This window comes from Neopsephotus bourkii, unplaced genomic scaffold (assembly GCF_033783945.1).
Source record: "Neopsephotus bourkii isolate Nb327-2 ecotype Australia unplaced genomic scaffold, CSIRO-AGI_Nbou_v1 NB_1154, whole genome shotgun sequence".
Taxonomy (NCBI): Eukaryota; Metazoa; Chordata; class Aves; order Psittaciformes; family Psittacidae; genus Neopsephotus; species Neopsephotus bourkii.
Genome location: NW_026901640.1, coordinates 3539673 through 3567326, shown reverse-complemented (window position 1 = coordinate 3567326; position 27654 = coordinate 3539673). Strand labels below are relative to the sequence as shown.

Below are 27654 nucleotides of genomic sequence, written 5' to 3'. Positions count from 1 at the left end.
GCAAGGTATCAGCTGTACCTAGAGCTGCAGAAATGGTTGTGAAAAATAAATTAACAAAGGGACAATATTTTTAGCTGGTAACACGTTCGTTCCTAAACTATTTCACATTCCCATTTGTATCATATTTTCCTTTTGCCAACCATAATCTAGTGTCACAAACCCAAAGTAAAAATGCCTGTTCCTAACTCGGCCTCTGTCCCCAGCACCTCAAATCATAAGTCTGAAGGATTCTTCTCTCTGAAGCCCCAGCACCAGTTTTCAGCATTAACACTCCCTCAAGCCAGGCATTAGCAGAAGGCTCCCAGACCTCTGTTTAATCTCATTCTTTTAACTTCCTTTGCTGATTCTTTGAAGGAAATGTGCTCACACATTTGTTAAGTAGCCTTTCAAAGTCATCCGAGTTCAAAACACTCACCTAAGCACTTTAGCCCCACAACTGTCTTTTACCCAGAGTGAGAGAGGAACATCCTGTTGTAAATTCAGTGACCACCTAGTCAGAAAACATACAATGGCTTCTCTAGCCTAGAAAGGTCAGCAGGCTGATTGCATGCTATCTTTAGCACATATAGAAATTGGGAAGCACAGTGCATTTGCTTCTCTATCGTTCACAAAAATGCTATTCCCAGTAACACTGCACACAGGTTTGATAACTGCTAACAGAAATTGGTGCAGTGACATAAGAAGTCCAGTATTCCAGAGAGTTATGATTCAATAGGCAAAAACCTCCAATTGCAAGAGATCTTCATTCAGTACTGTATGATCTTACTGGATAGCTGGGAGCAGACATCTTAAAAACTTACTACCCCACATCTCTTGGCTTATACACCAGCTATGTAGTTTAGTCTGATGTTTCTGGTAACTCACTCCCAACAAGCAACACCTATTTTTCTGGTCAACAGTGACTAAAGTTCAGAATTGTATTCCAAAGTGTTCACATCTGTCCACGGAGACTCTAAACTGAAGGCAAAGACAAAGACAAACTCACTTCGATCCTTTTTTATTAGTAGCACTACAACATTTGATGTTTTGCAGCAAATAAACAGACGAGTTTCCCTTTCCCCTTGTCAACATATGCATGTTAGCATGCTGAAGCTATGTCATGCTGCAGCAAACACTGCATTTCAAAACTATGAGGGCTGAAAGAGCTCCTTGTACCTGCATGGGGGAAACAGCAGCTGCTGGGGCTGTCCTCACTGGAATTCCACTTAAAGGGCTCCTTGGGACTTTGTGAACTGTGATATTTTGTCCAGTGCTACCTGGAAGGACAAAACATGGAAACATCTGCATTTCAAAACCAACTATGTCTGTCTCATCAGAACAAGGATCCACTCGTAGTGATATGCCACAGATAGTATTTATGTAGCAAGCACTGACAGAAAACATCCATTAAGGAGCAGCACAAAAATGCTAAAATTACCTGCTTGGTGCTAGAAATGTTTTTTACTACAAAATACAGTGTTCAAATACCTGAGCATCCCAAGTCAAATGATTTTATCAGTGACTTCACAGTGGCTGTAGATTCTGATGGTGTGGGAGATGCTCTGTTAACGCAGACTCCTTGCCAGCGGTTGCTTGTATCTGCTTCTAGAGATTCTACCTCTTCAGCTATCAGCCTGCAAAGCAGCAACCAGATAAAAGTCAGGGGCAACAGGAAGTATAAGTAGAGATTGAAGGTCTTTACATGTGTGGTGAGGCAAATCCAACAATGCACATCTTTTATTGTAATGCCCAGAACATGGACTACTCATTAGAAGGTTCATGTTCTTTCCTTGAAGTGCCTGGCAATCACTGAGTCTAACAAACTTTCCTGCATTGTTAACCGTATGAACTCCATTCCCCATCCTCAAACAGGATGGAGAATTATCATAGACAAAAAAAAAACTTGATGAGACTTGTGAGCGATCAATAATTACCCGAAGATGGACTTTCAATACAGCACAGGGGCCAAGGGGCTACTGTGGTCCTCGGTGTGTAACAAGGAAAGTAACCAAAGAGAAAGATGTTATTTTACACTCTATGTTTTTAGTTGGTGTGGCCACAGGTGGAGTAATTGTTACCAGTTAAAATGCAACCATTGAAAATAACAACAGGTTCAGATAAGAGCCATAAAAATTAAACCAGAAAACCTACTTGAGAATAAAAAACTCTGGCAACTCAACTCTTACAGCTTATCACCAAGGCTGTCTGCTGAACATATAAACCCTCGATCACAATCCTTAGGCAGCTATATGGGGGAATAAAAGTGTTAAGTGCTTCATCTGAGCAAACACAAGAATACCAACATTCAACAGCTGGAATGAAGAGAGGCAAACTCAAAATAGCAATAAGGCTCATATTTTAACAGGAAGGATCATTAAGTTACTCTATTGAAAAGAAAATCTGAAGTCAAGATTAGGTGCTCAAAGAAGTTAGTCCATGGAAGACCACTGCTGTGTTAAACAGCAGATGTAATCATCCAGTGTAACTGCTGCTTCTAGTCATATCATATGCTTAACAGATTTGGCCAACGCTGCTTAGCACTGACACTGTACTTACCCAGTAGCTCTCAGGTAGACTTTGAGTATAATTACTCAGCTTTGGCTTAGAAAAGCTGCAATTAATAACACAGTCTAGTCACATAAAAAAAAAGAGTATTTATACATTACTTTCCTAATCTCCTGGCTGCTTACAAAATGCATGCTAATTTACAGGTCACCACTTTTCCTTACTTCTAAGCACTGCCGGCACCGAGAGCTATGTGAATGCAAAACCAGAAATCATTTCATAAGAAGGCTGGAGGTCTCCATCCAGAAAGTACCTATGGGGTTGAACAACTTCCACTGAGCTAAAAATAGAAGCCAGAGTTATCTTCTTTCTTTTTGGTATCACAGTCTACAAATACAAATACAGGGGTCTGAAGGGTGTCAATGAATAAGAGAATGAATCATGTTTCTATTTTTGGCAGAGCTTAAGGAGGTGCTGTCTTTAAGCAGACATTGGCTATTTCTTTGCTAATTCATTCAAGCTCCTGGTGTGCCAGGGCAGCCTGCAAAGGCAGATGGCTAGAGAAAAAGCCATTTTAGTTCCGTGCTCCATTTAATCCAATAAGGAGGAAAGGAGATTGGGTAAGGTTCACAAAGCTCTGAGGGAGCCAATGTTTTGCTGACTAACTTTAAGTTCTACCCTAGTTTTCCTTTTGTGGCTTCATAAAGCATAAACCAGACCAACAGGTGACAGTATCTGCACTTAAATTACACAAAAACTAAAGCAATCCTAAGTATAGAGGAATGATAGATTTCTGCCTCAAGATACCAAACCATTCACTGCAACCCATTACACTTCCAAGGATTAAATAGGCTACTATGCTAGAGTTCTGTCTAGTTATCCAGGTAACAAGGGTATGCACAAGGTTTGTGGAGTATTACCAGAATAAGAAAGAAACAGTAACTGCCTGGAGGCCAAGTAGCAAATCTTGAGACTAAAGCAAGCCAGAGGTATGCTCAAGGCAGCCCTCAATCACTTCATTGGTTAGGATTTAACTCCAAGAACAGCCCAAGCCTCAGGCTCGTCTGCTAAGTCTAGCCTTTGATTGCAGAAGGATGCAAACATGTTCAATAAAGTTAGAGTAACTAGACCAGCCTCTATGCTGTGCCACAGAAAAGTCCATTGAGAAATCACATGCCATTACTCTGGCATTGTGCAGTGTAATTATGAAGATTGAAGTGCTGGAGCTGCTACCGGTTCCAATTTTGTTAGGATGCTTCCTGTAATCTGAAGTTTGTATATTTGTAACAGGCTCCTAATGTACCCTGAAACAACCTCCTAGATTAAACACAATCACATCAGAAAACTGAGTCTTCTCATGCTGCAAACCTTGGCACAAAAGGCAGGAAGAATAGTGCCGAGACTCATTCGCTTCAACTAAAACCACACATGCCAGCCAACAAGCAATGGAGCATTATGAAACCTGGTGAGCATCTTCCATTTTTAATGAAGAAAAAAAAATCTGTATGGTAAGGGGATGCATGTATATGTACATATATAGGTGTCTTAAGAGATAAGTGGAAGAGTAAGAGCTTAACTTGCAGTAGCAAGCTAATTCAGGAGGACAGGATAGGAAAACATGACTTAAAAAAATTAATGACAAGCCATAACTCCAAACCAAAATTGACTCCTTGTACACAGAATTTATTCAGCTTAGTATAGCTTAGGCCATCCAAGAAGACCAAGTAAGCTCTGCTACAAAAAGGACTGATTTGAACTAAATGTCATTTACTACTGTATGCTTTCTTTGAAACAAGAATGAATGGTTTATATAGATAAATGCTGCAAGTGCAGCTGGCTTAAGTGGAGCAGCTCCAGGAGGAAACAGAGCACTTTAGCCACAAAGGAAATAAAATGTGCAGTCTTCATAAAACCACTGCCTCGTTTCATTCATTGGCAAGAGAAGTAGATGCAGTGAGCTCTTCTCTACCAGCAGGAGTTAGTCTCCTTAGTTTCTAGGTGTGGAATATGTGGAAAACAGACCACCAACAAGGTGCAAGTCTTTGTGCTTAACGTACAGTTTGGCAACAGCAACCTCCATGTGTTTGTGAAATTTCTAAGATGTTCTTTGTTACAGGTGGCCTAGGACCACAAAACCAGATGTTCAGAAATAATTACTCTGCAATCTAGTCTTTGATACAGTTCCTGTTGTTGTTGCGAATCCTCCTGAACTCCAAAGGATACAAAAAGACACACAGCTACTGATGCACAGAACGGAAGAGAGGCCAAGGGCAGGCAGCAGACAATTCCAGACACTTAAGCATTTATTTGGCACTTTAATATGTATTTCTTAAATGTAAGAAAACAACATTCAACAGCTGCCAGCACAGAAAAGAAAGGCAACACAAGTGTGCATATATGCATGCACTCCAGGAGCACGGCACAACGGTGAAGGCCATGCCAAAGCCAGGACATCCTGCAGAACTCAGCCTGCTCTGAGACCAGGTCCTTGCTAGGTCTTCACATCCAGAAGGAAGAGATGCGAATGCCACAGCCAAAACATGAAATTCCAGTCCTGGAATGAATCCTGATGATCTCCTGGTAGAGATGGTGACTTCTGAGTTTCTCCTTAGCATTCAAGTAAGGCTGTTTCCAGGCATCTCCAGTTGGAAAGCTGAACTTCAGCAAGTTCTCCCTGATCATCATATACTTCACCTGAGTTAAGGGCATGAGAAAGATTCCTTTCTGAGAGGATATTTACTAGGGGCTTGATATATTCATTTATTTTCGTTCAGATCTCTCCATCTGCAATTCTCACAGCCAGGACAAACCTCACATGCGACATTCTCTATGAAAGTCATAGCAGGACACACTTCTTGGGCCCCACCCCACTTCCTAAGACACACCAAGTCAGACATGCCACCCAGTGGTGAGTGCCTTGTCAATGCAATATTAAAGACGTGAAACCATCAAAGCAGCTGAAACTGAAAAAACAACTTCACATTTCCATTTAGCTTTTCTGCTGGATTTTAGTAACCTGCTTCTTGAGCATATACCTAAGTATTTAGACACACAGATCTAGGAATATAATACTAGATGGAGAACTTATAATGTGTATGCACATTCAGTCTTACAAGTTAGACATACACAGTTTTATTTTTTGCTTAAGCTTAAAATAGCATGTTTGAATTTCTGTTTCAGGGCAAATAATCCCCATCCCTCCAAAAAGCCCTCAAATATTTCAGTTCCCCAGATCTCTGGGTTACTTCTTATGGCCTCGTTGGCTTTGGACTAATTCAGAATTTCTTCCACCTCATGGAGTCTTCTGAAGCAAGAAGCCTTCTGAAACAAAGAAACAGGCACTTCCCCATGAGGAGGAGGTGGACCTGAGCAGCATTCACACTTTGCAGTACCCTTGACTTTTGCAGGCCAATAAAAAGCTTGAGGTGCTTTCTCAAATTGGAACTTCCCTTTTTCAGCTGCAAGTTGAAGATACGTCCTGAAGTGTCCCACAGGCCTGGCTGTGCCTCCATTCAGGGCTGTGTTAGCTGGTAGAGATCAGGCACCTATGGGGATACAGACAACAATCAGGGAAGTTATAAGAAGCAATACAATGCCCATCCTGATGTACAGCTCTCCACATTGATCATCCCATCATCACTAAATAGAAAGGAGAAGGGGGGAAATGCTGATGGTGTTGCTAGGAAGTTTGGAGGAGTGCCTTAACACTCCACTAATTCAGCTTTGGGAGATGATGAGCAAACAGCAGTACAAAGAAAAGAAATCTTTGCTGCTCAAACAGAAAGAAATGAAGTATTTAAAGCCAGGGAACCAATTTTAAAGGACAGGGCTGGTAGTGTTCCTGGCTTTCCTCTCCTCTAATAATTTAGGACTATTAATTTAAAATGGGTACATAAACCCCTCCAGGAAACTGCTCTACCTCAGTCACAGCATCTATTTCAGGGTTCTTATGCTAAAGGGCACGGAATAATTTGTCCAGCAAAATAAAACAAAACCCCCAAATAATCCTACACAACTCTGAGAAGTGACTAACTAGCGACTTGGAGCACTCGGAGAACCCTCCTCTGACATTCTAGTTTGCTTGCTTTCAGTGATAGCAGAATGAACTATTGAACCTCTATAAAACAGAACAGCCGCAAAACACAGGCACAAATGAGCAGCACATCAACACATAGAGACTGACAGCAGGGTTTAATACACAGTACAAGCTTAATTCCAAGAGTAAAAGCGTGTAACACTGCCATGCTGTGGCATTTGAGACTTCAGGAGGAAGAATAGAAGCAAATTAGTGGAATACACTGAAACCTTCACTTTAGACTTCTGTTTGGAGATTTGGTTAAATTGGTTTATTACTCTAAGAAGCCGCTCATGTAATCACAGACAGGATTTCCCTGGTTTCTGAGCATTACTCCCAGCCCAACTGGCTTCCTTCCATGTTCTTGGTTCAAGGCACATAATTCAAAATGATTTTGAGAACTTGAAGGGAAAAAGTCAAAGCGTGACCATGAAGCTTTCACTGCTGCTAAACAGCGTATTGCCAGAAAGGCTTGGAAATGGGTGTGTAACGAAGCCAAAAAAAGGCGTCCATAATTCAGGTACTTTCAGCAGCAACTTTCTTCCTTTGTGTTACAAACCCAATTCTTTTTTTTTAATCACTGCTTAAATATTCAATTCTAAAAGAGCTACAAAAATGTATTGAATTCCAAGGTGAGTGTTTTGAAAAAATGAAACTTGCTACAGGATCACGGGGTAATTCAGGTTGGAAGGGACCTCAGGAAGTCACCTAGTCTAGCCTCCTGCTCAAAGCAGGGTCAGCTATGAGGTCAGACCAGGTTACCCAGGTTCTTATCGTGTCTGGTCTTGAAAACCTCCAAGGATGGAGACTATATAATTTCAATTTCCAAAGCCTGTGAGGAGACAGTTACACAGCAGTTGATTGTAAAAGCTTCTGCATTTTCTTGCAGAGAAATAACATTAATTAGGATGTAAAGACATCATAGAGGACTGCTTGAAACATGGGTTAATCAATCTGTAGGTGTCAATCAGTACTAACTTGGGACAATTTAACTCCTCTCTTCCTCATTCCATTTGTCTGATGGTGGTCAAACCTCCCCCCAGCATTCTTAGTCATAGAATTAGACATTTAATCTGTGTTAAAGATGCCTTTGGGAGGCTCTTACCTTCATTCAGATGAACTCTGATGACCTCATCAGGATTTTTTTCTGCAAGTTCTTTGGCTGTTCCTGAACCAAAAATGACTTTTTGTCTGATTAGAAGAACGTAACAGTGAAATCAAACTTGGAGGCAGGAGCTCAGGCAGCCACAAGCAAACATTAAATGGCGGGATGTCGTAGAAGATAAACTGGCTTCAGGATCAATTTATGAGGTGGAGTCTAATGACACTCAAGAGATGACTGAGATTTTGCCAAAAACCTTTGAGTAGCAGCTATTTGGAAGGTACATTTTCCAGTCAGAGCTTCAAAATCCAACAGGAAGCTTTCACTAGGGACTGTCAGAAACTCAGCTGAGTGCACAGCTGCTCAGCATTAACAAAAACGAGGAATACTTTATAGACTGTGTCAAAGTATCATGCTACAAACTGTTTCCACCAGTGCTGAGCATGCATTGTAAGTCACCACACGTACCAGAATCTACTGCTGATTCTGAGCACTAGCATTTGTGAAGGCTGACTAAAAGCAACAATGAGACTACCCCAGAACTTTCTGGGTGAAAGAAGCTGAGGTGCTGGGGAAGACAGTGACCTCAGAATACAGAACCATCTGGGAGTGGAGAACTAGCTCGCAGCAGCAGCTTTGGCGACTTCAAGAACATGTTTCGTAGGTCATTTCAGTGTTAACATTTCAGTGCTTAGCTGTTATCACTGGTTTGTTTAGGCAGTGAATTGCATAGACTTCATTATGTTCTCCATACCACTCAGCAAAGAAATCCTGCACTCTGCATGGACACAGAGTCAAATCATACTTAAATTATTTTATACTTCAATTAAAATCACATGCAAAATTTGGTCTCAACTCCTGTCTTTGAAAGAGATTAAGTATTGCCCATTGCAGATAGTATATCTGGATCCATGACCAATGCAGTACTTGAAGCAAGCTATACAGATAGTTAACAGGACACAGAGACAGACATTTATTTATATGTATGTGAAAGAGGGAGACACAAATGCCAAATCTGACTTAATTAAATGCATGTCTGAATAGCTCCGTCTGGAGCTATGGATGGATAGATTCTGGGGATCTCATTTCAAAAGCAGTATTTGCAGCTTAGGCTTTTTATGCCAAAGAGCTGACAATGCAGCCATGTTCCTTATACATGGAAGCTAAACATCCCAGTTTGTGATTTAGCAGGTCACCTTCAGTTTAAGTATTATTATCTTCAGATTAGTCATTATCTTCAAGAATAATCTTCAGATAGAAAAAGAATAATGGGAAACTACAGGTATATGATTCCCACCCTTACATATGGACCCACACTATAGAAGAGAAATTTCCTTAAGAACAAACTAACAATGGAAACAGCCCAGAACTTAAGTACTGTCTGGTAATCATTTTGTCTGAACACATAGTCTGTAATAGCTTTTCTTTGCATCCACTGGGGACTCCAATCATGAAACTGGAGCTTAAACATATTCCTTTATTTTTCCAAAAAAGAAGTGTTTCCATTTCTTCAACCCAGGAATTCTGATGCATACACCTCCACACAAAAGCCCTCCCATCCTTTTTCTGTTCAGCTGCTTGTGGCAACTCCTGAATGGAAAGCAGCAAGCAACCACGTGCAACAAAGCCAGACTGCTATTCCACCTGAAAGAAATGACAGGATTCACTGTGTTCCCATGGCTATTCTGCCAGTGGCCATGAATCTACTAGGAAACAGATTAAATGGAAAAATCTAGAGGAGCAATATTATTTTGGCACACATTCTTGATAAACAGTATGACTGGTTTGTGTTATTTTGCCTTTCTTCATTCCCCCTGTACAGTTTGTCATCACTGTAGCTCTGCTTGCTCTATTTAAATCAATGCAAAAAAAAGAGCAAAGCAATGTCTGCATTAGAAATTTTGGTTCTCACTTCTAATACATCTTTTGTTTTCCATCTCTTATTCAGTACTTCAATTGTAGTAGGATTTTTGGCATGAAAGGTGGTGCATGCACTACATAAAAACCACATTATAAGGCATCTGTACTGGTTCTAGATTTAGTTGTAAAAGTCACTTTTGCTCTTACCATGACACAGAGGGAAGCCCCACACATACAGCTTACCCTGGTGGGGTACATCTCAGAATAGTTCACAATCACTGTTCCCCCTCCAACCACTGAGACTGCAGGAAATGTTTTACAGGTGTGTCCACTGCATGACAAAGTCAATTCTGGGCTAAAAGCTAACCCAGGTCAGCATCCAGACCATTTAACCCAGCTAATCACATAACAGGTTTCAAATTAAGGACAGGAGATGTGAAATGAGGAATCCTAGTACTTGCATTATACTCAGTTAACACGTATCAGACTTGTAGAACATAAGTCCAGCCTGTCCTCATTTTAATTTCAACAGATACAGTCCTTTCTCCTCTAAAGTTAAGCAGTTCTCTTCTGGATGTAGCCAAGCAAACTTTTCACAGATGGTTGAATACAACTGCACAGAGAGTTACGAAGGCAATAAACCACAGTAGAATACTGCATTGAGAACAAAGCTGTAGGAATATATTGGCAACTGTTACTTAATATTAAAACCTTCATGGCCTAGTTGACAGAATTAGATTGCAAAAAGAAAAAGAACAGAAACATCTTAGAATAAGAGACAACAAAATCTGGCAGAAGAGTTAAAAACAGACAACGTGCACGTCCAAGCCAATGAATTGTTATTGACAAAGCACTGTTTGCATGCATGTTAGCAGTCACAGACCAAATCCCAGCCTTTGTAAGTAACCAACCTGTTGCTGCCCTTCATTTCATCCAGCTCCTTCTGCAGTCTGGCACTCTTCTCCTCTTCCTCCTGAAGCTTCCTCTTTACCACACGGAGCTCCTGCTGGGCTTCACACTTAATATCATTGGCTACAACCACTGCAGTCTGCAGATCAGCTTGAAAACGCCTCCACTCTTCTGTATCTTCCTGCAAAGAGCAATCAGAACCCCAAACTGTTTGCTGTAAAAGTGCACCTACTTGAGCTGAGCACTTTCTTATTGATCTGTCTTGCACTGATCACAAGCAACCAGGCTTCCACCACAGTTTCAAGATGACACCGAGGTCAAACTAAACACTTGCCTCTTTACACAGTATTGACAAGATTGCCAAAGAAGAAACTGATGCTGAGCTTTCCACTCTAATACAGAAAGTAAATCACAGTTTGTCTTATAGCTATGGATCATTCAGACTTGTGATACTACTACAGGCACTGTTGCTGCAAAGAGTTCATTGCTACTGATAATTCATGAATCAGGAATGGCTGTTCCAAAGTAGAAGTTCATAGGTAGAAAAAAAAAAGCAACAGCAATTTGCAAAGGATGTATTATATTTTTCCTTTACAGGCAAAAGGACCCAGCTAGAAATAAATGAAGAGAAATGGTGAATGAAAGGATGTAGAACTTTCTACAGTTGTTCTAGAAATTACAATGCTTCTCTCAATCCAGTATACTGCAAGAAAAGCTCAGTTTAGCTTTGTGAAGGAGTCCAAGCCTTACCTTCATTTTCTTAGTGAGAGCCTTCAGCTGCCTCTCTGTATCTTGTTTTTGTTCTTCCAGGTTCATTGCTTTACCTAGGAACAGTAAAAAAGGAAACAGATTGTTAAACACATGAGCAAGGCTGAAAGGTGAAAATGGGAGGGCAGACAAGCCTGGTTGGTCTTGCTTCTAGTAACACCACTAAAAAGACTACATAGATTCTGTCAATGGATCAGGAATGGAATCAATGGTAGATTCATTACCCAAGCATCTCTGAAACAGGTCATTATTTTGAAGCATTAAACCAGACTTCGATTTACAGAATCACACATCCAGGATCACTCACTCCCCAAAACGAGACATACCTCTCATTCCACCAGGTGGCAGCTGCCCCTCCACAACGCAGCAGCAACCTTGACTGCACAGCTCTCCCTAGGCTTTGCCCTAGAAGCTCTTTAAAAGGCCAATAATTCCACTTCTAGAGTGGGCAATACAAACTTCGCTGAAGAATAAAGCTTGGGGACTGTGTCTAATAATATTTCTATAGCACTAACTTAAAATAGTGACTTTATGCATGAACAGAAAGAACTGGAATGCAATAATCTTTAAGGCCCCTTCCAACCCAACCCATTCTATTACTGGCCCAAATTGGGAGTATTTCTAAAGCGAGGCCCTTGTCACACATCAAGACATGCCTCCTCCTCCCTGTTGCTGCTATAACAAAGCCTCTAAAGTTCACCTGAATCCTTTGTTTTGGCTCCACCTACTTTCTAGCTCACTGATGAGCTGGTTATTGTGAAGTTTTATAGCACGATGTTGTTCCACCTGGTCCTCCAGCTCAAAAATGGTCTCTTTCAGGTTTTTTATATCTGCTTCATTCTCAGATGTTTTTTCCTGCAGCTTCTGGCTGGTTCTGCTCAGTTGCTCAGCCTGCCGGTCACACAGCTCCTTCAGCTGACCACACTCAGTCTCAGCCTGGAGGGGAGCAAAGAAAGCTGCAAGTCTGTATGTCATAAGAGTTATCACTCATTAGAGACTTTCATGGGAGTCTCATGGACTTAAGAATCAAATCTGTGTTCTAAGCATTGTATAAACTGAGCTTCAATGAAGCTAAGACAGTTTCAGGAAACAGATGAGCTATGAATGTCAGTTTTCTTTCTTGGTAATACAGAAAATAAGATGCTACAAAGGAAATTAAGTTTTCTGTATGATTACGCTAATGAACCAAGAATAATTACATTCTGGAAAGCTCCACATCTATGTATCACATCATAAGAGTGGTATCACAATCTAAGAGCCACAATGATGATTAGTTCATCCACATTAACAATTTTGCTGCTTTAGCATGTATGTTTTCAATGTGTTATGAAAACATATGTAAGCAGAGCTAGCTACTGCAGATAAGCGTATTTTGGGATATGGGACATCTGGAATTACTAAAGGGAGAATCTTTCTGCACTTCACTTTATTGGCTGAGGCCCACAGATCAATGCTTCCAGGTTTGGGGGGAGCTCTCTGTTTATGAACAAGGAAGAGAAAGCAAGGTGTAGGCTGCCAATTCAGTGAGCAGCCCTGGGCACAGCCCGGCTGAAGGGCAGCTTTACAGAAGCCTGTGGTCTCGTTTGGGTGTCACAAATAGCCAATGATTCAAAACAGCTTAATCTGAGAGAAAGGAAGAGTAAAAAGGAGGAAATCTGTGGTTTCCAAACCAAGCAATAAAAAGTTTGGTACAGAGTCTGAACACTCAGCAGTTTTTCATTTATCCGTTATAAACTGCAGCTCCAGTAAGCACTTGGGAGCTTCCTCTACTAACTCCATTTGCTGCGGTCACCTATTTTAGCTGAAAGGACATCTGGCTTTTCTAAACCAAACCATGGAGGTGCTTTTTGGCAACACGATCTTCCTCTTCATGTAGCCAATTTTACTGTTCATGATCCTTTCCCTACACAGGAAAGCCTGCACACACTATCACTCTTTCTGCAGCAGTGGGACACAGCTGCTGGCTTGTGATTTATTAACACTTGTTCTACAATGCCTCACACTGCAGCTCTCCTCTGAACACCCAGGAACACCCAGAAAATATAAACCGTGACTGACTTCAGCTTGCTTGGAGCAAAGCTACAAAACTACCAACAGAGGCAGAAAAAAATTGTTCTGAAATGAATCTTTTTTTTTTTTTTCCCCATTATTTTACCTAGCCCCAAATGGTTGTTTTGCAAAAATAGTTTAGTTTTATGAAGATAAAGTAATCTGGAAGCTTGACCATGCATCAGTCATGTTGCTGTAAGTATCACCTTCCTTGAGGATTAGCTCATGTGTTCCCATGACCAATGGCACCTACAGTTCACTACTAATTAATCCTGATTAATTACTCAGAATTTAATATCTGCTGCTAATTACTCATGCCCTTCTTTCCATGTGAATTACCAAGTGATTTACAGTAGTATCTGTTCACATAATACAGTAAGTTTTTATTTACCTGTTCTTTGTTCCAGTGTTGATAGACACAACTCTGTTTCGTAAATTCTGCAGGCGATGTTAGGGGAAATGAGCTTTGAATTTATAAATGCAACTATGCTAACAGTTATTCCTGGGAAAATATGCATATAGCAGCACAGGCAGACTATCATACAACCCCAGCTTCCATTCAAAGCTAATCCATTCAATTTAATGTCTGAAAACTTACAACCAATGGCTTAACAATCTAAAGACCAACAATTACCTATTTGTGGAAGGACAGATAAACAACCATCACATTTTACAGCTGTTACTGCTTTACCTTAGATAGCAGACCCTGACTGTGCTTCAGTTCACTGTTTGCCTTCAGCAGCTCTTGCTTAAGCTCAGTGCAAGCTGCTTCTAACTGATCCTTTTCTGCACGGGCTACTTTCAGCATCTCTTGCACCTCAGAGTTGTCAGTAGTACATCCCATCACATTGATTTCGGCAGCCTTTTGTTTCTCACTCTCTAGCTGAGTTTTGAGTGAGCCATTCTCAATTTTCAGACCTTCTAAGGCAATTTTACAGTCCTCCAGAGTTTTTGTCATTGTGCTGTTGTTCTGCTGTTCCACTTCTAGACGTTTAAGCAGCTTCTCATTTTCTTCTCTCAGGCTTTTAATCACCTGCTGGGCATCCTGATGCTCCCTTTCTAAGCTTCGTAGGCTGCTGGTTAACTGTTGCTGAATGTTGAGCAATTTCTCTCTTTCAAATTGTGCTTTCTCAAGAACTTCTGCACATTTCTGTTCCAGCTCAAGGACCTTCCCCTCCTGAGCTCTGCTTTCTTCATTCTTGGATCGCTCCTGGAGAAGAGTCATTAGCTTCTCATTTTCCTGGCTCAGTTGTTCTGCCCTATCTCTGTGTTGATGAAAGGAAGTCTCCAAGAGAGCTTTCTCCTCCACTAGCTTCTCATTTTCTGTTGTCAGCTCCTGCACCATTTGCTGTTGATCTGATAGCTCCTGCAAAGTGGCTTGTAATTCTTCTGCCGTGCTGTGGTGATTCTCCTCCATCTTTTGTATTTTCTCTGTAAGAGACGCAACAGAAAGGTCACTAATATTGTTTGGAGAACTTCCTGTAGTGGAGCATTTGGAACCTTTGAAGTGGTTGCTGTTGGAGGATGTTGGCCTGGAAGGTACATCTGCTATATGTTCAAAATCAGACACATCGGGTGACAAGGAAGCTTTAGTCACATCACTACTAGAAGAACCCGAATTGCGCAGTGTCCCCCCATTCACATGCTGCCTGCGCTCATCCATTTCACCTCTCGACACATTTTTTGATTGGCTTCCAAAACTGGACTCTTGGGTAGTTGGGGTTGGGAGGCTGCTGTTGCCTCCACTGCTCGTTGTTGTGTCTGAGAGAGAAGAGTTCTCTAGATAAAGCAATTTCTCTTTCAAAACACGGTTTTCTTCTCCCAGGCTAGCAAGCTCTTTCTGAAAAGTCCTGTTTTTCTCCTGAAGGGTCCGTATTAATGGATCTATGTCAACAGGTGACACTGTTTCTACATTTTGGTTGGAAGCACCCATTCCTTCAGCATTAAGTGACCCTTTCTCTCTGCATTTCTTCAATTCACAGCGGAGTTTGGTGATTTCAGAATCTTTCGTCTTTGCTTCTGCCAGGAGCTCTTTAACCTGAGATTCCAGAACAGCCTTGTCACCACTTTCATTCTCTTGCTTGGACTTGCTAGTGGGGCGCACATGTTTGGTAGGAGTCAGTGTACCAGAAGAAGTGAGGCTGGGCTGTGTTTTCCTAGCATTGGCTTGGCCACGCAGGACAGCTCGCTCTCTGGATACAGAGGATGCTATTTCCCGGGGCGCTGGAATCCCCGAGCGCTTTGCAGCTGACACTGTTCCTTGGAGAGAAAGAGATGAGGCAAAGTGAGTGAGTTCATAAAGAAAACAAGTCACACAACACCCCCACTAGAGCATAAAGCAGTGCTGGAAAACACACTTGAGTGTCTGAATAGGTTTAGTCACCTGAGTGTGTGGGTTCATGTTTCAAAGGCTTCTATTACTTTGCATTTCTTCCTCTCCTCTCCCAAAGGAACAGTCTGATGAGCCTTTTCCCAATGTAATAATACGCAGATGCTGTAACCCATAAAGTACAAGCCCCAATACCAGGATAATAATTATTTGAAAATAAGAGCTCTTTACTTTGTGAAATGCTGAATTTAAGCCTATTAATTTCTGGGGGAAAAAAGCTCAGTAACTTAAGAAAACACACCCTCTTTGAAAACACATTATCATCACACTATTATTTTATCACACATAAAAGTAAAGTAGTTGCATTAGGCTCCATTTATGCAGGTCACCATAAAAAGGGCCTGAAACATTTCTGCTGACTGCAGATTCAGTGAAACACACAGCTCCTGGCACTGCTAACACTGAAACAATTGTGTTCTTGCAGCTTCTTGCAGAGATGGATGAGAGATATTTCATGTTATAAATTCCCATCCTCCTAAGGAGGAAGAGCAAAAGGAGATTAGAAAGCTGATGCTGTTCTCTTTGTTGTTGCTCCACCCCAACCAACTTAAAGCACAATACTATGTGATTACAAGGGAAATTAAGTTTCCATGTTGATTATCTTCATCTTCCAAAGCTCCCTGGGAGTATGGGACCATGGGTACTGAAGAAACAGTAAGAGCCATCCTATCCATGGAAGTATTCAGTTGGTTAAAGAAGCTGGCTCAAAAGGGAGGTATTATATACAAGTGGCAACACAATAAATTTTAAAAATCCCTGTTTTCAGGACCTGGCTCAAAAGGAAAAGCCCTAAAGTACGGAGTCATGAAGTTTAGGATATGGTACAATGAAGAGATATTGTCTGATGCAGCCACATAAACAGGATGCAAGAGACAGTTATGCAAACAGAAAGGGCTAGTGAGCCAGTGTTTGCAATTAAAACAAGTTCCAGAAGGACTGAGGGGAAATCCTAGAATCAATCATATCCCCCCACATTTGGGAGGCTCTTTTCTGTGAAGCATTCACAGAAAAATCAAAGGGCAGTGAAGACCAAAGGGGGAGCAGCCTCCCTTCCTTCCACAGCAAGCAGCTTCACAGCCCTCCCACAGCATTTCTCACACTGAGGATTGTCTCAGTGCAGTGATGGATGGGCTGTCAGTAACACAGGGCTGTGAAGAGTTAATACCAACACCACCCAGTTTGCTCAGCATCTCTTTTGAAGAATGCACTGGGTTTATAAACCCCGCACAAACAGGAGCCCCTCCTCCTCCCTCCCAAACAAACACACTCTACAGCAGGCACAATAAACACACGGACACAAAGAGCAGCTGAAGAAAAGCCCCCTGAACACAGAGGCTGTGCTGGGAGGAGAGCACAGAAAGGGCTCTGTCATGGCAGAGGCACAATAAGGCCAGAGACAAAGGCTCCAGTGTGTACGGGAAGAGATAGCAGGGATAGCCCGGCCGAACAGCCAGCAGCCCACACAGCTCCATTTAGTCATCTACAGCTGGGAACACCAGCATATCAAGGCAGCTCCAGGCTCCCCAGTGGGAAGTGCAATGCAAGCAGAGATGGGAGTTGTTCCACGGCAGCTCAAACGACCACTAGTGCAACTCCAGCCCTTGTGAGAGCTGAAGCCCCCCTGCTCACTGCTCATTCCCATCTCCTAACCCAAGGGCTCCCAACTGCTGAGATCTGGCACCTGCAAACTGCATTCATACTGAGCTTGAGAAAAGCTTTTCGTGCTGATGCATCTAATGCCACAAACGGAAGGACAAGAGGAAAACTGAATGGTCCATGATGTGGTGCATCACTTCCAGTGGAGAAACACCAGCTCACACAGCTCCTTGCTCAGAGGCTGAACCCCAGGTGTCCAGGCAGAACAGCACAAGGTACTTGAATGCATCTCTTGGACATACAGCAAGACAAGTGTCCAGAGAAGCAGTACTCACACAAGCTATAAATCATACTACAGATTTGAGATGTAAAAATACACATTACAAATGGCCACTTCAATGGAGCTGAAGGTGTGGATTATAAAAACTTCTGTTATGTCCTGGACTTTTATTCAGTCTGAAGGGGGTTTCTAGTATTATAACAAAGTTCAATGATAAAGCAAGTACCCTGAATAACTCATCTTTTTGAGTGTAATGACATGACTGTCACCACATGACTGGGGAGCGTTACAGAAGCAGTGGGCAGTACTGGGTATGTTACAAGAAATAAGGATGCTACAAATTGCATGGCACTGAGAAAATTGCCTTTTCCCAAGAGAAATGTAGCACTTCTGGTAGCACTTCTTAGTAACCAGTGTGCTTCTAATCACTACTAGATGACAACTGGAACATGATCCTCAGCAATGGAAGACATAAGGATAACAATTAAGTTTAACTGGGATTATCTGTACTTCACCAGCTTGCCAACCAGCGCAGGCTCTGAGCTTACTCAACATGTCCCATGTGTTTTGCAAGACTCCATGCCCTGCTGACTTGTCCTAAGTCACAAAGCATTTGCTATCCATCAATAACCATAACCAACCTGTTTCTTTCATGTCATACAAGTGTTTATTTTTCCTCTCCGCTCTCCAAAACAGTGCCACGCAATACTAATGTCACAGAGCCCAGAGAGAAATAACTCTGAATGCATGTGTTGATTACAAAGCACCAAAACATGTATTAGCAATACTTTAAAGCCTATTTCATAGGCAACTCCCCCTCTCAATGACCTTGACTTTGAGCAGTGTAGCAGTTATAAATGCAACTGCCAGTCCCACAGGCCTAAGCACTCACTATGCAGGAACTGCCTTTAGGGCTGTACAAGTCACCCTGGTGACCTGATCCACATCCTACTTCGATTATGGTCTATGGGAAACTCCAGCTAGATATGTGCCTGCCAAGCTGCAGAACCCAATCTGGGGTTGATTTATGCTGCTGCATAAAGCGGCTATAATCCTGCAGAACTTCCTAGAAAGTGCTGCTTGTTTTGAGTAGGAAAGAAGAACGATCAGCTCTGCATCTCAAAGGACATCTTCTGTTTTAAGAAGATAAGATCCCCAACCAAAAGCCAAACTGTTAAGTATCCTTGGTCAAAATGGTGCTATGGTTCCCCATTCCTGTTCGCACTGTTTGTCCACCCTACCCAAACTGTAGCTTAACTCTCATTAACTTTAAGTCTTTCCCATCACCTCATGCATCCACGCTCTGATCAAACATGTATTTCTCATTCCCTCTACACCGTACCCAACCTCCCATTCTCACAGTCTACATTCACTCTACTAATGGGCTAAGCTTGCCTACAGAGGAACTGGGAATTACTCCAGTGAGAGTTATTGCCTGAAAACCTGTTTTGATCAGACCAAGGCGACCTCAGCATCATGTTCCTTGCCTTGGCACCCAGCAAGGACTCTACTTTCAGCATCAGCCATGCTATTCAGGTGTGAGGGATTAAACCTCAACATGCATGTAGAGCGTATAATTTTCCACGTGCTTTAAAATGAAGAGCTATTTAACTCAAATCCCCTGAAGCACATAATTGTTAAGTCTAGGTTACTGGACAGGGAAGCAGAGAGCAATGAAAGGACTCACCCAGCAAGGTCAGTAAGGGTTAGGGACCTGGAACTCCTGGCTAGCAGCCTGCTGTGTAGCTTTGTTTGCACCACTTTCTGCCAGGGAATACTCACTGAGTTTCCATTGGAGTCAGAAACAAAGTGGGACTTTAATGAGATAAAAGTTGACCCCTCACCATGATCTCCAGCCATTTTAATCCCATTTTGAGCACTGCTACAGTGTTTTTCACAGAAGGATCAGGATTACTCTTCAGTTTTTCCACATAATCTATTTTTGATCTAAGCTCTCAGCACCTGCTGCATAAGCTCCCATAGGGGCATCCACAAGCAGAAGAAAATAGACTGAAACAGAGAAAACCATTTCCCAGTCCCCCAAGGTAGAACACAGGGCTGGTGTTCAGAAGTCCATGCAGGATGGGTAATGTAATTGCAGTGATAGCAGGGGAAGGAATAGGAGACGGCAAACATTTTACCATAGTCACAGGGGGGCCATACATGACATTTGGGAATGAAGGTTCCGTAAGTTTATCTGCCTTCACACTCCAAGTGCTCTGAGAGAGCACATAGCATCATCTTCCAAGTAAAGCACTAGCCCTGAGGTTACATTTATTCTACTTGACTCTTACGCAGAATTAAGAGTTCGAATATCTGCTTCTCCAAACCCAGAGCAGAGAAAGAATCTCAGTTGGGAAGGACGTCATCTGACCCAGAAAACACCTTTCAAAATGTTCTAATTTATAACTTAAATCTATTTTTTAAACCTGAAGTCAATACAAGATTATTCACCTCTGGCCTTTGTGCCACTTGTGTCCCATAACCTGCCCTTTTCTTAATCCTTCCCTCCATCAACATACTATTAACCCAAAGGTTAATGCCATGGGCTCCTGCTGTTCCAGGGACTAGATTTACAGGGAATGTTCCATTTTGTACTTTCTTCCTAAGTTTTAACCCCGTCAACTGTTAAGCTAAGAACACTAAAAACACATTTCCTTTAACATACTCAAAAAACATGTTAGTAAGTCATCCTTCCATGGTTTCAGTAGGTATTAAGTCTCCTGCATGTGGAGTTCCTCTGTATAATTTAAGTGTGTTGATCATCTACTCATTTCACAAAGCATTTCCGTCATGTAAGATTAAACCATGAAGACAGATGCATCTTTGGTGTGATGTTTCTAAACAATGGATACCTTATTTAAATGTCATGGGCAAAATAACAAGAAATAAAAGAAAGCTATTCATAGCACTCTGCAACATTAAAGTCATGCATTTCAAAAAGGCAAACTGTTGCCTGCAGACAAGTCTGCAGGCTCATGATTATCTGCTGCTCCATGACTGTTAAATCTCTCTCATTTCAGCTCCTGCATTTACAACAGACGGTATTTTCACTGTCTTGTGTCTCTTTGCCACCTCTTCCATCTCAGAAAGGGGCAGTGAAACAAAAGAGGTAGAAACAAGAAGCTGTGGGCTAACCCACAGCCTCCCTGCCAACAGGAGACTGATTCTTGCATTGTTGTGGAATTCTGTTCCCATTTGCTAAGATACTCAATAAATTTTGCCATCTGACACAATTCCCAAGCCTCAGATAGAAAAGCAATTGCTGTTATACCTTGAGAAAAAGGTTAGTGTAAATCAAGTGGCCTGTAAGCATCTAGCAGAATGGCTAAGTAAAGAGAACACTATGAACGTGTGCTTGTATAGCAAATAAAGTGTTATTAAACCTCCCCATACAATTTTGCTGCGCTCTATCACATGTGGTTTAGCTGAAATAGGTCCTTATCAGTTTTGGTTTTCATCTTATCCTCTGACTGTGGTTTCAGTAGATCCTGGACTCAGCATGACCGCACTTAGGCCTTGCCAAGTCTTGCTGAGGATCCAGAGCAGCATTAACAACACACAGCATCACATCAGTAATGCAGGCATGTACTCAGAGGTGCTCAGTCTTGATTGTGTAAGGTCCTTTTACAATTTTTAGCCAACTTTGAGCTTCCCAAGCAAAACAAACCTGGGTCACAGGTGTACCTTACTCCCATCTGGTTTATGACACTTAGTGTAGAAGACAAAATACAGATGCCCTTTTGGTACCTTTAAAATACCTTCAATGAGCTGAAAGATTTGATGGTACCTGTGGGAGACTCGACCTCTGCTCAAGAGGCAGACAGAGAGCAACTGGGATGCCTGAAGACATCTAGAATAGTACTGGACTTTGAACAGTCAGACTTTCACAACAGATTTACAAGCTGGTGTTACAAGGCAGGTAATGGCAGCTTATGGGCCATTTTCAAAATTACTTCAGTCCCTAAAGTACCACTCTGATGATTTCCAGCCACAGAACAAACAACTTAATGCATTAAGATGTGACTTCACGACATTGTTGATCTGAACTTAGTCACAGCCAAATCAGAAAAGACGGTATTAACTTGGAGCCATCACACTCCATTGACTCCCTACAATAAAGAACTACACGTTCCAGGGAGCCCAGCCATAGTTTCTGTCTTTTGTCAACTTGAAGTTTAAGAACCTAATTGACTTGGTGCTTAAAATCCATTTTTCAGAAGTGCCTAAGCCACTAAGAGCTCAAAGCTTAACTGAGAGCCCAGGGGACCCAGCAGATCACTTTCCTCCTGCTCCAGCATTGATCCTGAGATTGATACTGAGCCTGATTAAGAGTGAACTAGGAATGTCCTCTGGGAAATGATGACCAGAAAGCACAGAAGAAGGATTAGTGTATATTTGACACTTCAAAGTACTTCTTCATTTAAAATTTCAGAGGCTTGCACACATCTACTTCATTGGTTCCCCCCCATGTTTTTTTCCTTTGTTTAAGCAAATGAAGCAGCTAAAATGCAACTTCCCTGCTAACCAGAGATCTGATACCCCAATTAACAGGAAACACATTGACACTTTTCATGGTGGCATAAGAAAAAGCAAATATAACTGCTGAAAAGGAGGGCAGATATAACAGCAACCCCTATCCCAGGCTGCTGTGCTCTCACACAGGTATCTACACAGAGGTAACAACTAGCGTGGCAGAAGACAGAGGCTAATACTCTGATCCTTAAACCTCTGGGCACACCAACAGACAGCTTGATAACACATACTGAATGGATGCATGTAACTAAATCAGCTCACGAAGAAGACCTGAATCAATTCTAAGTTCCAAGTTCCAAGCTCCAACTCTAAGTTACAAGTGCTTCTTGGGGGTCAGAATGAGAGGGCTTAAACTGTTTGGAACTTTGTATCTTGAGAGCGAGATGTCCAAAACCTCTGATCCACTATCAGCTTAGGTGAAAGTCAGGGTAAAGAATGATGCTATTATACTGTGACAAACTACTCCAGCTTGATCTGCTTGATATACCAAGGGAATGAGCTGAACAGGTTAGCTGTCAGTATTTTTCAGTGACCGGTGTTGGATACTCCTTTGGATAATCCTCAATAACATCTTTTAGGGTTGTCCTGCAGAAAGATGATGCTCTTTGCTACCTTGACTTTATGCAACAGTGAACAACGTGAACCTAGGCTTGGCCAGTCATGGTTGCCCTGGGTCAGTGAGTTTGCAAAGTATTAGTCAGAGCCAACACCTGTGCAGATTGGTAATTCTTTGGGAAGGTTCATCTTTGACTCCACCTAGCTTTAAAACAAGACAAGGAGATGGCTGCAGAATAAAGCTGTCCAGTACTCTTAGAATCCACAAAAGGCCCTATTTGCATTGTCTCCTTCAATAAATTGTAATGTGGTTTTACAAGAGAAAGTACCCAGGGAACCTGCTTCACAATTAAGGAATTTCTTAAAGATAACAAGTATTTTATTTTTAGCATATTGGACTCACCCTGATCCATAACTTTCACGTGTTAAAACATAAACAGAAGAGGATCAGCTCTTAGCATCTGGTGGTCGCAAGCTCTTAGCACAGCCACAACAGCAAGAACTGAAGCTCAAGTTCACATTGCCACAGCTCAGTGCTATTACAGTGGAAACAAGGACGCATTCAGAAGGTAAATGAGACTAGATCTGATCAAAACCCTGTTCACAAAGTCTCATTGTGATTTTCAGCTGACTTACGTTCCTCTTTATGGGCCTGTTCACATACAATTCCTCTCTGAATAACAGCAGGAGTAGTTAAAAACTTTTCTACCCCAAGAGACATGCCTATGTCCACACAAAAGAGTTCTGAGCATTTCTTAAGCTATTTATTTCGGTTTTCTGAAGGTTTGTTAAGTCTTAAATGAAAACCCAAGCTTGGATATGCCTGTCTTGAATATAACGCAGTTTTGTACCCAGCACAAAGCAGCTTCAGGCTCTACTGTGAGATGGAACTTTTGCTCAGAAGTCTAAGGACCAAAGACTGTGAAGTACAAAGGCAAAGCTGAAAAGAGGCAAGATTGGTTCTATGCATAAGTGCATTTGCTTTCACAGATATAAATTCCACCTTCCAATCTGCTTGAGAATCAAGAAGCACCCAAGAGGCTTCACTGGGCTCCAAGAGCATCATGAGGGCACCACTGGATCGTGAGCTATGCAAACCCCCACGGAATAACCAAACAATGCACATCATGTCTGCCAACATGGGTGTAGGTTACGAGTGTCATTGCAATCTACCCCTGCTTTGGATTCCTGGAGTACCCAGCAACCTGGCATAACAAACACTGAGACATCCAAAGCAAATGGTCTAGCAAATGTTCAGAGAAACTCTATACCCTACTTACTGGAATGTCCCCCTGGTCAACTCAAGCCTACTTTTTTGGGGACTGTTAATACCAGTGGGCCTGCCAAACACTTAAGTCACCTGCAAGCTATACCCCTGTGTACCCCCACAAAAGGGATGACTAAAGCTTTCAGTATACAGCATCATCCCAAAATTAATGTGGTGAAAGTTGCAAAAATCCAGAAATTTCCTACTTGCTGCTTCTTTTTAGCCAATTTGACTATTTCCACAACCAACACAGCTCATAATTAGAAAAAACATGATTTTTATATTCCTTAAGAGGGCCTCAACTCTGTATATTTGTGACATGAGCACACCAAAATTATAGGGATTTCTGTGTGCTGTGACACTTCCTGATTTTGTTTGTCCTGGAACACTTCCTGCTTGAGCACCTGTCAAAATGAGATTCCATCAGGTATAATCATCTCTTACCCACAGCAAAGTGAGCTTTGAGCCAACTGTTAAATAAAAAAATATCCATAAATACACATCTTTCGGTGAATGAAGATTAAACCTCTGGTGCTTCCCTGAAATAAGGAATTTGTACTTTGATCTGGTATGCTGGCCAGAAAGTGGTGAGCAACTGCTCTGGGGGCATCCTTGAAGTTTACTAATACTGTCTTCAGGAAGGGGCTGTTCAGAAATAGCAGTGGATTCATAGCAGAATATAGCAGAAAACTAATTTCAACTTGTATGGCTGTACCAGGGCTATTCTCAAGATAAATAAGTCCTAGCTGGAGTAAGAACCCCAGGATTTTCCTGATTCCAGCTTGCAGAGAAGCAGACAATACTTTTCAGCTCAGAAAACAGCTTCCCAGCTCATCTATGCCAGAAGCTCATCACTCAGTCATTACTGGGTTAACAGTGGTGACAAGACAGCTGAACTTCCATTGCTGGAAAACACAGTTTTGCTAGATCCATGTGTTGAGTGTTTCAAGAAATACAGGAAATTAAAAAGCAAAACAAAAACCCAACCCTAAATCTAACCATACAAATTCAGTTAATAACAGTCATCAGAGTAGTGAGTAGACACATTCCTCCATGTACAGTGCATATACAATCGCTATCCCAACTGAACCTTAACAGCTGATCTGTGGCTGGAAGTTGTTGAAGAAAAGTTACCTAAAACCTCTTGGTCCAAGAATCCAGTAGGAAAGAAGAGTGAGAACAACTCTGCTCCTTCTTGACAAGGTGTTACGGATCACACATCTAAGCTCCCCAATCTACCGGACATCCCCATCTATAAGCACAAAAGGTAACTAAATAGCAATTCTAAGTGAGGGAAATGCTCAACATCAGCATGTGCGCAATTAGGATGCTCATTTAATCAACCTGTGGAACTATTCATGAGGCCATGCTATGAATTCAGTCCTGAAACTAATCTGGCCAATATCTGCATGGGAATTTTTCCTCCCTTTTGCCTTCTTTGTTCAAGGCAGATAGATCCTGATCTAATTTACTGCCCTTCCCATAAACACTTCAGCTTATTCCACTGAGGGAGCAGCAAGCCACTACAGAGGAATGGAGCAGCAGAAAATGCCTTTACACAGCACTGCTGTTGAGTGCTTTGTGTTAGGAAACCATGACCTGAACCCTCCAGTTCAGGAATGCTGCCCCACAGTTGGCCAAAAGGCCAGGGTTGACTGAGCCAAAATAACTTCTTCCCTCATGAATTCTCCAACCCTGCTAAATCCAGAAAGAGTGGGGGAAAAAGGATCAAAACTGGAAACATGAAAGGACAATCCTCCTCCCCTAAAACAGAGGGCAGAACTTAAAAGCTAGAGGCTTTTCTTTCTAAATACAACGTTTAATAACCAGTATGCATTACACTGGTATTACAAGTGCCTTTTGTTTACTAAAATGTGATGACCACATAATAAACCCAGTTTTATTGTCCTTTCCAGCCTGCCTCAGTGAGGGGGTGGAGAAAGGACTGGAATTGAGTTTCCACAATCCATCCAGAGCTTTAGCTCTGCCTAGTATAGCGATAAGGGAGCCAGCCAGCAGTCCTCAACAGCTCATACTGGGAACTGGGCTCAAGTCATTAAGACTACCAACACAGGGTGAGACGCATCAAGGAAAGAAATGAGACAGAAGGGGAGAGGAAGAAATCTCATAACATAATGAGATGTTTATCTATAAAAAGTTGCCCACTTCAAAGCAGAAATATCCTTAACTCCTTAGTAAAAAGAAGAGCTTTTAATTAAAAGATCAGTCAAAGATTTTCCACAGTCAAGCAGCCTCAAAGAAACTATGTGTGGAGGAGGCCCAGAGTAACTTCTAACATGATTAGTCCATTCTTCAAACTAAACAGGGCTTTATGAAAGTGGCATTTCTGAAGATCTAGGAGATAGGGGTTATAGAAACATCCTCAGTCTCTTGGAGCACTGTCTCTTCCCTTCTGACACCTTCACCTTCACCAGCTTTTGCTCCGTGAAAACCTGGAGAAATGCTATCAGAACTTCGTGCCTCTCAATCTTGGCAAGATAGCTTGTAAGCCTAGGACTGATGGAGAGTTAAATGGATCATCAGTTTCTACCTTGTTCTCCACAGCATTTCAAGAGCATTATCTCTGTGTGCTCATATAGTCCTATTAAATCAGACGTGTATTAAGATGCTTTTGCACAAACCTATATAAAGGAAACCATGAAGGTAAAAGGCAAAATTTCCTTTTACCTGTAAAAGGTAAAGAGGTTAAAATTAAAAGCCTGTAAGAAAACCATACGGCCTTACAGGTTTTTCTGCTGGATTCAAGAATCCTACTACCGTGTCCTGAGACAGAAGCTGTGTAGAAGGGAAGTATCCTCAAAGATTAAGAGTTTGCTCAATAACCCTTTTGTCTTTTGTTTGAAGCAGCCTTTATATTTTGAGATGATATCCTAGTTTAGAAATGGAACAGATCTTTGAAAGCAATAAAACCAAAACTAACCACCATTCATCAAGTTATCCTGAATATTATTCACCAGCCCATAGCAAGGAAATGCAAAAGTAAGGTTAAGGATAAACTACAATTCAGTAGGGGAAGGAAGAATAGACAGCCAACATAACTATATGATCTAACTACACCCTCTCCCTAAAGCCCCTTTCCATACATTAATAAATATGACTTCACTGGAGTTACTGGTAAAATTCTTACTTGCTTCAGTAGTATCATACTTTTACTCATGATATTTAGCAGTTCACACCAAAGCATCCATCAGGACAAGAATATGGGAAGAATATAACGCTGCTCACAAGACAGGGACACATTTACTTAGTCTCTAGTATTTTCTACAATCAACTGAACACATTCCAGTCAAGATATAAAGCCTAGATAAGTCTTTCATCTTGGTAACAAATGGAAAGATGTCTGTCCTTGTTTCAGCCAACACATCCCCTGTGCATGCACAGAACTGGACCCTGCAAACTCAAGCTAGTCTTAAATTTTCCCAAGGATATATTTTTCCAGTCATCAAAATCAAATCTGCCTTTAAGAGCTTTACATTTAAACTTCATTGTTGATAAAAAACACAGAGTTTGTTAGTTGCGTGCTACACAGACTGATTAAAAGGGCAGAAAACGGCAGTTCTGACATAATGCTGTAGCCTAAGAGAACTGACTGATGAGCACGGATCACACAAGGACAGAGTACTCTGCCTCTGAACATGAAATCCAGATCTATTGATGCTTCATTACTGCTCCATGAAATATAATGGATGGAATGTTTCAGAGAATATGTGAATGCACCTACTTCAGATTATGGGAAGAAAAAAGTTGATGCATGGAAAAATCT

At 41.6% G+C, this 27654-nt stretch overlaps 1 protein-coding gene across 6 annotated transcripts in view; it reads right to left on the bottom strand.

Moving 5' to 3' along the window:
- The window catches only part of SPECC1 (sperm antigen with calponin homology and coiled-coil domains 1), an 83813-nt gene that overhangs the window by 27249 nt on the left and 28910 nt on the right, over positions 1-27654 (bottom strand). For 3 of the 6 annotated variants that reach the window (XM_061363545.1, XM_061363546.1, XM_061363547.1), the window contains 6 exons: positions 13939-15506; positions 11927-12134; positions 11181-11254; positions 10433-10611; positions 1468-1613; positions 1156-1256 (listed from right to left, as the gene is read on the bottom strand). In XM_061363545.1, the coding sequence (XP_061219529.1) occupies positions 1156-1256; positions 1468-1613; positions 10433-10611; positions 11181-11254; positions 11927-12134; positions 13939-15506 (2276 nt within the window). Of the gene's footprint in view, positions 1-1155; positions 1257-1467; positions 1614-5593; positions 6030-7664; positions 7751-10432; positions 10612-11180; positions 11255-11926; positions 12135-13938; positions 15507-27654 lie in introns of those variants that run through there. The other 3 variants (XM_061363548.1, XM_061363549.1, XM_061363552.1) reach the window with 3 other exon arrangements.